Genomic DNA, 12,106 nt, shown 5'->3' with positions numbered 1-12,106 from the left:
GGCCAGAGCTTCCAGAAAGCTGCCGTGACTCCCAAACCCAGGAGGTTATTCAGCGAAACCTCAGGAGGGATACGGCAGGAGCGGGAAGGTGCTGCCGCGGAAGAGCGGGGCTGAGGGCTGGCGGGACAGGCAGGGGGCAAGGCCGCCCGGGCACGCCTGGCACACGGCCACGACAGCTCTTTATCCCCGAGGGGCACGGCCACAGCCGGAGCCGGGGCTGAGGAGCTGTTTGGGTTTCCGGAAGCGCAGCGGCCCGGCGAGGGGGGCGGTGGCTGCGGGGCCGCCCCATCGCCCAGGGGCGGGCCCCGTACTCTCCCCGCCCCCGACGGGCCGCCGTCCCCGCCGCCGCCGCCATGGAGGAGCAGAAGGAGAACCGCCCGCAGGCCGCCCCCAACGAGGCGGTGGCGCTGCCCGCCCCCACCGCCCGCCCGCCGGTGAGTGCACCGGGAGGCGCCGGGCCGGGCCGGGCCGGGCCGGGCGGGCGGTGCTGGCCGCGCCGGGCATGCGCTGGCGGCCCCGGCCCGCTCTGCCCGCCCTGCCCGCCGCGCATGCGTGGAGGACGCCCCGCCGCGCGCGCACGGCGGCCGCGCTGCGCCCCGGCGGTCCCCGGGCGCTCGGTGGTTCCCGGCGCCGGGCCCGTGCGGCGCGGCAGGGCCGGACGGGCCGAACGGGCCGTGTGCCGTGTGACCGAGGAGGCGCCTCCGGTGTCCGTCTGTGCCCGGCGCACTGAAAGCCCCGGCGGCCGTGGCGGCGGCGGCGGCGGGCGGGCCCGGCGGAGGCCGGCCCCGCTGTGTGCTCGCCCCGCGAAGGCTGTGAATAACGGTTTAGCGCCAAAGCGGCTGTCGTTTTCCTTCTTAAGTTGTTGTTTTGTTTCTTTTACACGGCATCGGACGTCTGTATGTCCGCGTGCCTCAGGCAGTTCGTGTACGTTGTGGCTCATGTACTGGGAGAAGTCGCTGCCTGCCGGTCGAGGGTTTAACAGCTCCTACCGGAGAACAGACTTCGTCTGTTGAAACAGAGGGACGCGTTCAGGCTTTGTCTCTCAGAGCTGCTCTTTGGCGTGACTTCAGACATGTTTGTTAGTACCCCTTTATTATGTCTGTTGATTTTTGCGAAAGCGAGAAGGAAAACAGCGTTTCAGAGCAGGCGTCGGCATTGATGAAGAACCGTCTGTAAGCTAGTTCACTCGGTTTGATGATGAGTGAAACGCTGTGATGCTTACTGCATTTCGGCGTCAAAACGACGTGTAAGTTTTCATGCTTTAGCTTCTTGTTTTGACCTTCTTAAATGACCTTTAGATTTCTCTTTCTTCTAGGGTAGGCAGCATTGTAGGATCAGTGATCAAGAAACTAATGGGAAAAACTCAACTGCGAGTTCGAATGACTTCAGTGATCCAGTTTACAAAGAAATTGCTATAACCAATGGTTGTATCAACAGAATGACCAGAGATGAGCTCAGAAGTAAACTTGCAGAGTTCAAGCTTGAAACCAGGTTGGGCTGATTTGTGAACCTTTTAATTGTTCTTTGAGAACAGTAGGGATAAGGGGTGATTGTTTTAAAGTTTAAAAACTCATTGCAAAGTGAAAAGCAGGCACACCACCAAACACCAGTTGTTTTATGTGCAGTCTTGATGCAGCTTCTGCTGTAGGATTAGTGTGTGCAAGAGAATGTGTTCCCAGAAACGTGTGATATCTCAACTGGTAACGCAAAGAAACAGAATATGTAACTGTAGGTTACCTCTAAACATGTTTTTGGTCGAGGGGGAAAGATAGATCTGAAGAACTGTGAGGATTCTCAAGTGGTGTTGCAGACCTTGAGTGTAGAGAAACTTGCTTCAGAACATGCATTTTTTTATTTACTGTACGCAGCACAGATCTGGCTGGAACCTCTGTAGTGATAGGGCTCGGAATTTAATAAATGCAGAGGACAGGTACCTTTTAGATTCTTTGCTAATGTGAGTAGATGAGATAGAATAATGTGAATGAATGAATGTACTATAAACTGGATTTGTGCTCACCGAGGAGGAGAAAAGGGCTAGGAATATATAGAGTGGTTCCTACTCTTATCATAAATGGCCTGCAAGGCCCTTCGATATTGGTGTGGCCAGACAAATTTGAAATGTTGAGAAGAAGGTCAGCTGGGAAAAACGAAGTGTATTGTTTCTGTTGGCAGTGGTAATGAAGTGATAGTGGTGGTGAGTTAGCAAAGTGAGAAGCTACTGCTCTGGAGGAAGAGGGAATAGGAAAGGTGAGATGGAATCTGAAAGGAGAAGTCTAGCTTTTTAGAGAAGGTGATGACTGTAGGAGAGAGGAGGCTCAGAGGAAAAAAACGAAATAGTGAATCATTTGAACAGAATAAAAGAAAAACAGAACGGTGTGGGTGGGAAGTGCAGCCTGCCACCTCCACCACATCTGTCTGCAGATGTTCTGGCTGCATGTTTTTTTTTTAATTCTTCTGTTAAATGAATTTGACTCCTCAGGAGGAAAATTTTTTGTCATTACCTGATAAAACTTTTAGTAGAACAGGTTAGATTTGTGCAGCTATTCAGCAGTTACTGTGATTTAAAAATAAAAACCAGAATTCAAATAGGAAATTATGTACTTGTGGTTTCCTCTTAGGTTATTGATTTTTCTATTTGTGTTTTTTTATTTGGTTGTAAATGCAGAAAGCTTTAAACTTTCCATTTAGCTAAGCTGCACTTCTTTTGTCAGTATATTTGATTAAGTTGATCAGAATATGTCTTGCTTGTAAACAAGTAGTGCATCACCTCTAATGTAGTGACTCAAGCAGATTGCCATATGCCATCCTTTCTGTTGGGGTTATTTTGATAGCAAGTCATCTCCTCTTTCAACTTCTTTTGTAGGTTTGATGGAGAAAAAGGTAATTTTCCCCTCTGCATCAGCTCCCATACTGTTTCAACTTTGAACAAACTGGTCGTTGAATTAAACTAGATTAGTAAACCAGAGCAGAAAAAGGGTTGGCTGATGATCTCATACAAGTTTAGTATTCTGATTCCAATTTTTCCTTGCGGATCAGTGGGCTGCTTTTCTGATAATGCCACTTGCTACAAGTAGCTCTTGCAGCTTCTGTGAATTCATTTGCAAAGTGTAATTTTAAAAATAACTTCCTTTGAAGAGTAAATTATCCTTGTTTATTCAGCTCTGGTTTGGTACATGGCAGTTCTGGCACCTGCACTTGCATATTATAATGTTTGTATTAAAAAGAAACAGTAACTTTAATCATTTCCACTATGAATTTATGTGTTAGCCACTAGCCTCCTGAAAAGCAGGATCTTGACTAGGAAGTTTTTCTCATAACTGAATTCTTGAATATTTTACTTTAATTGAGTTACTCAAGCTCAATTTTAAATTTAAATTGAGACAAATTTAAAATGTGGGCCTCTTAGCTGGATTCTGCGTTATCTGAGCCACTGGTACAGAAAATCTCGGGCATCAGTCACTTCAGGCAGAGGGCGCAGGGAAACAGGGGTGAAGCTTCCAGGGCCAGAGGTCATCTAGGAGCAGTCTGCAAAGACCTGGTCTTTACAAAGGCTTCAGCTACTGAGTCTTGCTGAACTGGAGGTGACAGCAGAGTGTCTTTGCACTGTGCTTCCTAGTCTATCCCCAAATACTGATATTATCTGGATGTTTTAGTTGTTGAGGGGTATTGCAATCTTTGCAGTGTCCTAGATGATGGAGCGTTAACTGTACGATCAAGTTGAATTCAGACTTCATAAGGGCTGGTGTTCAAAATGAGGTTAACAAATGATGAAGTTTCAGATGTTAAATATAGTTTCAGTTCTACCTTGGTGACATAATTAAATGAGAGTGTGATCTTTGTTATGTTTCTTACCTCTTTAGAGGAGTGAAAGACGTGCTGAAAAAGAGACTGAAAAACTATTATAAGAAACAGAAGCTGATGCAGAAGGAACCCATTAATGGAGACAGCTACTATGACTACATCTGTGTTGTAGACTTTGAAGCAACATGTGAGGAAGGAAACCCACCTGAATTCATACATGAAATAATTGAGTTTCCTGTTGTCTTACTAAACACGCATACCCTGGAAATAGTAAGTGATGTAATGAAGTGTCAGCATGCTGGTTTTCAGTGTAACTTCTTTGCTTCAGAAAGCCTAGAGTAGATTTTAGGTATACGCTGAACTTCATTAAAAATAGTGGTTGATTTTTGTTTTCATAAAGACCTATCCTTTGTGCCTCTTACATACAAAGAAAAACTTTATTTCTATTCTTAAAGCATCTGGAATAGATTATGCTCCTGCTGTTGACTCCCTCTACTGATATGAAGGACTTCCAGTTTCTCAGTTGTCCTTCCCTCTCCGCTTCTTTCCCTGCTTAAGATCCACAGAGCTATTTCTAGCACTCAAGGGATTAGTTTTAAACAAGAATTAGCAAATTTTGTGAGCCTGTGTGAGGCAATCTAGAAGAGACTAATGCAGAGGTCTGGAAAGTGGTGTTGAGTGAACTCCGCTTCTTGGTGGACTAGACTGTTTCCGCAATGTACCTAAACAGATCGACAGCTGTGTAACCTGATTTTAAACATACTTAGTAGGCATTGGGCAGCCTCAAGTGCTCTGTTCCAGTACAGCTTGCTTTTAGGAAAAGCTACTTGCTGCCTAACTGAAACTCCGTGAGTCAGTGAAGTGGAGGAAGTGCACGCCCCTCTGACTAATGGTTCATTTATTAAGAACTTTCAAGAGGAGGAGAATTTCCAGTAAACACTGTGATGGTGTGATTAGAGTGTAGCTTCATGTGCAGAGAGAGGATTGTGCAGATTACCAGGACTTTATTACCTTTAGAGTAGTAGGAAACAGTGTGGGTTTTCCTCTCTCCAAAAGGTTTTGTACAGCAGCAGGGATTTGGGGCTTTCTTTTTCCCATGAAACTTGCATGTAGTCTTCACTCTTGTACTGCTTGGTTTCACAGACTGGGGTCATTGTGTTGATATTGATATTGACTGGGGAGGTACATGCTCCTTTTTGCCTCAAGCAGCGCAAGTAGCCGCTGTTGCCTTTCAGCTATGGGCAAGCCAAAGAAGTTGCTACACAGTGTGCTGCTGCTGAGTGTTTGATTCTCGTATTACAGGAGGATACCTTTCAGCAGTACGTGAAGCCAGAAATTAATCCCAAGCTTTCAAAATTCTGCATCAGTCTGACGGGAATCACCCAGGTAATTCGCACTTTTGTTTCTTCAGGGAAAAAATATGAAAAAAAGATATTAGATGTTTATATTTTCAGACTGGTAATCTTTCATGCTAATTTTTCTGTAAGGCTTATTCTCTTAATTCATGTTTTTTCCCTTTCTCCCAGTTATCACAGGATTGATTTCACTAAGTTGGTCATTTAGCTGTCTGTGAGGGGCTGTAGGGAAAAGCATTCATTTTGTGATGCGTGTGTAGAAACTTAGCCTTTGGCAGGGGAAAGTACCTTTTGAATTGGATCAGTTCCTCTTCTAAGATTTTTATTCTAAATCTTTTAGAGTCTTATGATGAGAGTGTCTTGTGATCAAGCGACTTGAGCTGGAGCCTGGGTAACAACGTCCAAGATTTTAATCCAAGTTCAAGAGCTGACTAACCTTGTCACCTTTATAGATGTCGTTTGGATGTTGGCTCTTTTAGTGGTGCTTTTGTGGTGCTTTTTTTTCAGTTCAGAAAAATCTGTCCCATTGTCTGCTTATTTTAATGTGTAATCTGTTTCTAAAGATTTTTGTGAAGCTAACTTAGTGAGTGATTTAGCGAGTACCTATATACCAATATAATTCTTACACTTCATGCTGTTGTTTTTTTCTGAAAAAATGTTCCTCGCTTTTGTTTTTTCGGTTCTCTTAGGACATTGTTGATAAAGCTGATACATTTCCTCAAGTTCTGCAGAATGTCGTAGAGTGGATGAGACAGCGAGAACTGGGAACGAAGTATAGCTATTCCATGTTGACAGATGGGTATGTCCTTTTGTAACCTCTGGCACGATCTAACACTGCAAAACAGTGTTTAATCTTTGAGAGTGTTGTTAAAGGTGCATCATGACACTGCCGTTTTGCCATTTTATTACAATTTTAGCTTCTGAGATCAGAAAAGCTGAACATGAAGCCTGAATCCATTAGATGGCACTGTTTCTTTCCTAGTTTTCTGTATGTAACTAAATGTAAACGTTGAATAGACTTTTTATCCTTTTTTGTTGTTATAATTCTCTGTTTACATCTAGTTTTCATATAGCACATAATACCTGAAAATAACATTGTGCAATTTCAGTTCTAAGCAACTTCCGTGCTCTCTTGAATCCAAGGTTTCAGAGATGTGTGGTGATTGTGTTGCATCCTGTGTGTGTTAGTGTTACATCCTGCGTATTTCACCAGAAAGTAATAATGGATTATGCTGTTTATGAAACAAGGAGAAGTGGCTAGCATAGAAAGCTCTCTGCTTTGGCTTAGAGGACTGTGACTCTGGCAGGTCCCAGCTCTGACAAGCTTTGTGTGTGAGGGATTGACTAGACCTTGAACTGCCACCTGAACTTGCTCTCTCACAAGGTCTGCGTGGAAAAGCAAGTTCCCTTATGACTGCAAAGTGAACAGATCTTGAGATCTAGGTGTATCTGTGACGTAACCTTGTTCCTGTGATCTTAGCTTTGTTACACGATGAAAGATACTGTTTGAGCCTTATCTTGTATAGCACTGTCCAGAGAATTTTTCTGTAGGTGGTAACTTGCTTTTTAGCTCTGAAACATTGCTATTCTGTTAACATGTCTGCTTTCCTTCTCTTGGAAAGAGAGATTTAAGCACAGAGAGTTTTTAACATTAGCTGTGTTGAGCTGAATGATGCATTTTCAGGTTGCTATGCCTGTTGTTTGCCTGGAGTAAGTCTTCTGCTGTGCTGGATTAAAAAGGCAATTTTGTGCTGCTCTGTTAAAATGACTGTCGAACCAAAGGAAGATGAACCTCCCAAAAAGCCTGGAGTTTATGAAAACAGAGGGTGGAGGATATTAGTATGACTTCCTAACGATTTTGTCAAGTAAAACACAGATACATATTTTAGTCTATAATGTGAGTGGTTTGAAAAATAATGTATTGTAGGAGATGAATGAATACATAACAAAACCTTTTTTAACTAATCGAACTTACCAAGTGGGAAAATTTTGTTGGGCTATGAGCCATTTTTCTCAAAATTGTTGAAGTTTCAGACGACTATAAATCACAGGTCTTTTCTGGTGAAGAACCCATATCATTGAATGTCATTGTGTCCAGTGTGAACCGCGAATCCATCTAAAAGCTGCCACACAAGACTTGAGGTGTATGGTTTAGATCTGTGTGTACCTTTAAAATAAGGAGTTAAAGTAGTGTCATTCCAACTTTGGAACTCTGGTAAATACTGCTATTAGACTAATTTTTTTACCTGTTATTAGGTTTCTATCTTTGGAAGCAACAGTGAATTAAAAAAGAAAATGGTAAAGCAAAACTGGTGTGAGACTGGTTATGTTACTGAGCCTGGAATGTGTCTGGAATTCCCTTTCAGGGGAATCCTCTCAGTGAAATTCCTCAAGGAAAATAGGCGCGGTGAAATCTGTCATATAGCTCAGATTGTGTAGACAGCTGCAAGAGAAGGGGGGAAAAAAGGCTTTATTTTAGCTTGAAGCTTACAAACTTGTTGGAGTGGTTCCCTTCGGGAAGGCGAGCTAGAAGTGCGTAGGGTTATAGTTTCATCTTCTTTCCATAAAGGTCTGGTTCTCCTAAAACTAAGCGCAGCGTTGTTTCCAATAACCTATGTTAAGTAGAGAGGTGCATACGTACCCAGGTAATCAGGAAAATTTAAGGTGTCACTTGCTTCCCCAAGGGGTGTGTAAGCATCTAGTTTGTTGGCAGGTGTTGGAGTAGATGTGGTAGGTGGAGAAGTTGGCATGCAATTTTTGTTTTAACCATCCTAGACCTGAAACCGTCCTCGTGAAAATCTTGCTTATGTCATTATTTGTTTTCCTCATGATTAACAAATTGATATTAAAAAATTCTTTACCGTGATTGTAGCAAAAGACCTTTCCCTAAAGTGTTTTCCTTCTGCTGACCACCAAAGAAAAAATAGCCATTTGTGCTGCAGCTGTGCAATATGTAGAACACAGGGCACCTGAATTATACGTTACTAATGTTTTTCTCTTTTCTCCTCTGGCTTTTTGAGGTCTTGGGATATGAGTAAATTTTTGAACACCCAGTGCCATATTAGCCGTATCAAATACCCTTCTTTTGCCAAAAAGTGGATCAATATTCGCAAATCATACGGGAACTTCTATAAGGTTTGTATGGATTGTTGCTTCTCTTGCGGGAAAGTTTGCTTTAAAAGTCTAGAATGTCCTGTTGTGCTTGTCATCTTTACTGGTGTAGTATAAAATTACAGTACTTAAACTGGTTGCCTGGGGCCTGATTTTCAAGTGTGCTTCATGCCCTGATCTCGCTTTACTAATTGAAGATCATATAATCTACTTCATTTTGATTTTAATCTTGTTTTTAAGAATCAGGAGATGTTCCAGGAAGGATCGTCTAAAAATGTTGTACTGGTGCTCTTAGATCAAGTGTGTTTTGAAGCTGTTCGGCTGAAAAGACTCTGTATTGATTTTTCAATTCTTTTTTTCTGTTTTCATGTAATACGCTACAAAAGTAATTTGTGCAACGACCCTCAGATATGTCCACTTTAGGCAGTGTAATGGAAGCAGAGAAGGATTAGGACATACCTAAAGTTGCATCAAATTGTCAAGAGAAAAGTAATACCGAGTTCAGTGCTGGACCCCGTTGCTGCTCGCCTTCGCTGTCAGATTGCCGCAAAGTGCGTTATTGGAGATTCTGGCAAATTCCTGGTCAGCCTACGCGAAACCGTTTGTTTGAGTGTGGTTTCAGCACAGCTGACCATCTTCTCTTGAAGGGCTTTCTCATACTAAATGTCACTTCTAGAGAAAAAAAAAAAGGTTAATAAGAGAAGAGCTTTACTTTGTGCTGAGCGAATGTTACAGGGTTACTCCGTTTCTCCCTCTGTTATTGTGCCTTCACTGCATCACCATTTCTGTTGGAAACATGCGAGAACACACAACAGTCTTGTCAGTCCTATCAGCTTTAACCTAAATGTCTTTTTATTTCTCTGTTGAGCAGCGAGTGCTTTTTCATCAAAGGTGATGAAGACTATAACTTAGAATGAATCAGTTTCTTTTCACTTTTGGGGATTATTTTTCTTTAAATAAATGCAAGCGGTTGTAACATTTATAGTTGCTCAGTGCTTCTTTTCAGCTCTTCTGTGCTGCTGTTGAATTTGTTGCTAAGTAATAGATAAAATTAATGACAAGGAATGCATTGTAACTTTCCTGTGGAGTACCCCACAACCTGCAGTATGCCTCCCTTGCCCAGTGAGTGGGTGTTATTATTGGAGTTACATGTTGCAAGGTTTTGGCAATGTGTTGTCACTGTTCTGCCTAGCTATTAAATCCAGTAGGATGGTGCAATATCCTGGAACTTGGCATATCCCATGTTCCCCCAACCATCACCACCAAGAGAGCAAACTAAAGTTTTCCTTCAGAGTTACCCTTTTAATTTTCTTTGACCTTTCCTAAGGACAAATGTATATTTAGTAGTTAATCAAGAGAGGAGTTGGGGCTTCTGCTGGTGTAGCACTTTGCATGGTAAAGTCGGTTAAGCTTCCTTGTCTGTTCATGCTGTTGGTCATTCATGTAGACTTGGGCTGTTACAGGTGTCACTGATCTGTTCCCGTGGTGTTTGGAGGCACTCAGAAGCTTGATGTCAGTGAGAATCGAGAGCCTGGTGCTTCTTTAATCCCTTAGCATTTAAAAGGAAAACCAAAACCTGCTTCCTTCTGCCATGCCTCTTTGGGTGGTAATTCCTCTTTTATAAAGCCTGTTAAACCTAGCTAGGCCATCGTGCTGGCACATCGTGAGCTGGTGCTGTTCATGGTGAGAGGCTCTTGAGATTATCCTGAGTCTAGACAAGCTCGTGTTGTCTGTCTCCTCTGTAAAAATGAGAGTGTCTGCCTCACCAAGATGCTTTGAAGTTAAATTGTTAGTGATCTGACAAAAGGCAACATGAAAGTAATATGTGACTTAAGTAGACTTAAAACCTGCATATGTTTCTACTGCACTGTGTTAGATTAAAATATCTTACTACAGAACCTAATTCTTGAATGTGGTTCGCTTTCTCCATCAGGTTCCGAGGAACCAGACCAAGCTGACAATCATGCTTGAAAAGCTGGGCATGAATTACGATGGGAGACCTCACAGTGGACTTGATGACTCCAAAAACATTGCAAGGATAGCTATAAGGATGCTGCAGGATGGCTGTGAACTGCGGGTGAATGAGAGAATGCATGCTGGACAGCTTATAACAGTCTCCTCCTCAGCCCCCTTAGAGGGAGCCCCTGCTCCACAGATGCCCCGCTACAGAAACTAGCAGTTACGGGGTTCTGCGTGGGGAACTGCGCTCACATACCCACTAAAGACTGTTTAGGAGCTTATGAAGTGGCCACCTCTGCCAGCCTGTCTGCAGTGCAGAATCCGCAAGCACCTTAACTAATCATCTCTGCTGAAATAAAGAGGAGTGTGGAAGCTCTTTGAAGCCTGTGTTACAGCATTTTTTTCCTTATACTGATGATTATTTTTTGTTGTTGTTTGCAACTTTTCTGGCAGTAAGGTCGATACGCGGAATCCAGGCGCAGCGTTAAGCCTTTACGAATGTGTAATTTGAACGCTGCAGCGTGAAGATCGACTGAGCCTGGGCGCTGCTGTTCCACCCCAGCCTGTGGGTAGCATTTATTCACCATGCCCTGCTCTAATGATATCCAGCATCTGATTATTCATTGCGCAAGTAAGACGTTGCTAGAAGAACTGAAACAGCAAGTGGTGAGGCTGGCCTTTCCTGATAAAGCAACTGTCTAAGGGTTCCTGCTGCTAATTTTTTCTTTTTTTACAAAGTCTAGGAGAAATAGGACCAAGTTTATCCATTCTAAAGCAGTAGAGAAGTACTGTGTTTTGGGGGGTTTTTTGTGGGTTTTTTTCCACATCAAATAGAAGAGCTGTGTATTGAATAAAAATTCCATTAATGCAGTATGATAGTATTTTTTTTTTTAACCTATATTTAAAAAGAGAAGTTTCTTCAGATTTTCACTTTGAGGATTGTATCTCCTATTCCTGCCCTTCATTTGATGTTGCTTTTAGACACTGTCAGCCATTTGGACTTAAAAATGAGTGAAGTAAAAATAAGTTCAAAACATGCCAGATCATCAAAATTTTGTGCTATGTGATTGTTACGTAAAACAAAACAAGAAGCTTCTAGTTCATAGTTAGACATGCTCAACTATTTTTGGTACTTTCTCATGCCTCTGCCGCTATGAAGCCTTTATGTCAAAATCTAACATTGGAAGATTAGTGCAATTTTATTAGTAAAAGCCACGTCTAATTGTTAACAACAAGAAGATGATATTAAAAAGAGGCCAGAGTGTTAATTTCCTTTGTATCCATGGGCTGTTACGAAGTGCAACATTAGTGTGTTCAGCTTTGTGTTAGAATGGCTTTTTCTGAAAAGCAGAATAATGTGTTTTGATTGCTCTTGGTCAAGAAAATGTTAGTTTGGTATCCCTGTATTATAATTCATTCATTCTTTCTGCCACTTACATTCGGGAGGCAAAATAACCAATTCGTAATAAAGCTTTACTGAGAACATTCACTGCTTGGCTAATCAAACTCCTCCCAGCTCCCCTTGCTCTACTGACTGTTAAATCAGATCAATGGAAATGTGAAAACTTTATTTTGAATTCGTTTAAGAGAGAAGAATTGGTCAGTTTTCAGTTACTTCATAAGTAAGAAGGAAGCAGTTTTCTTTCCAGAGACACAGATTTGGACAGCCACAACTGCTTTACAACAATGTTCCTTTTTTTCTGAAAGTAAATACTTGTTCTGCTTGTAGAGTTTTGTTGAACTTTACAGTTTCTTTCTGTTGCAATACTTGGTGTATTTTCAGAAGGCTAAAATCCAAGTCTCTGATAAGCTTACTCCAAAAATACCGTTTATTTGTCAGCCCATATTTTGTACAAATTGTTAATAATATATTTGCTTTT

At 42.3% G+C, this 12,106-nt stretch overlaps 1 protein-coding gene across 2 annotated transcripts; it reads left to right on the top strand.

The window, feature by feature from the left end:
- Positions 1 to 353: 353 nt before the first annotated feature.
- On the top strand, positions 354 to 11,884 carry ERI1 (exoribonuclease 1). 2 transcript variants are annotated; one of them, XM_086612236.1, is made up of 7 exons: positions 354 to 434; positions 1,316 to 1,491; positions 3,861 to 4,071; positions 5,104 to 5,187; positions 5,846 to 5,955; positions 8,177 to 8,291; positions 10,201 to 11,884. In XM_086612236.1, the coding sequence occupies exons 1-7, from the start codon at positions 354 to 356 to the stop codon at positions 10,441 to 10,443; spliced, it is 1,020 nt and encodes a 339-aa protein (XP_086468362.1). In that variant the 3' UTR covers positions 10,444 to 11,884. The 2 variants fall into 2 exon arrangements, with proteins under 2 accessions (XP_086468362.1, XP_086468363.1); XM_086612237.1 differs by lacking the exon at positions 354 to 434 and adding an exon at positions 1,006 to 1,078.
- The last annotated feature ends 222 nt before the right edge of the window (positions 11,885 to 12,106 follow it).

The sequence above is a fragment of the Tauraco erythrolophus genome, chromosome 5 (assembly GCF_009769465.1).
Source record: "Tauraco erythrolophus isolate bTauEry1 chromosome 5, bTauEry1.pri, whole genome shotgun sequence".
NCBI classification, from domain to species: Eukaryota; Metazoa; Chordata; class Aves; order Musophagiformes; family Musophagidae; genus Tauraco; species Tauraco erythrolophus.
The sequence above is the reverse complement of the archived record's forward strand: the minus strand, read 5'-3'. Positions and strand labels throughout refer to the sequence as shown.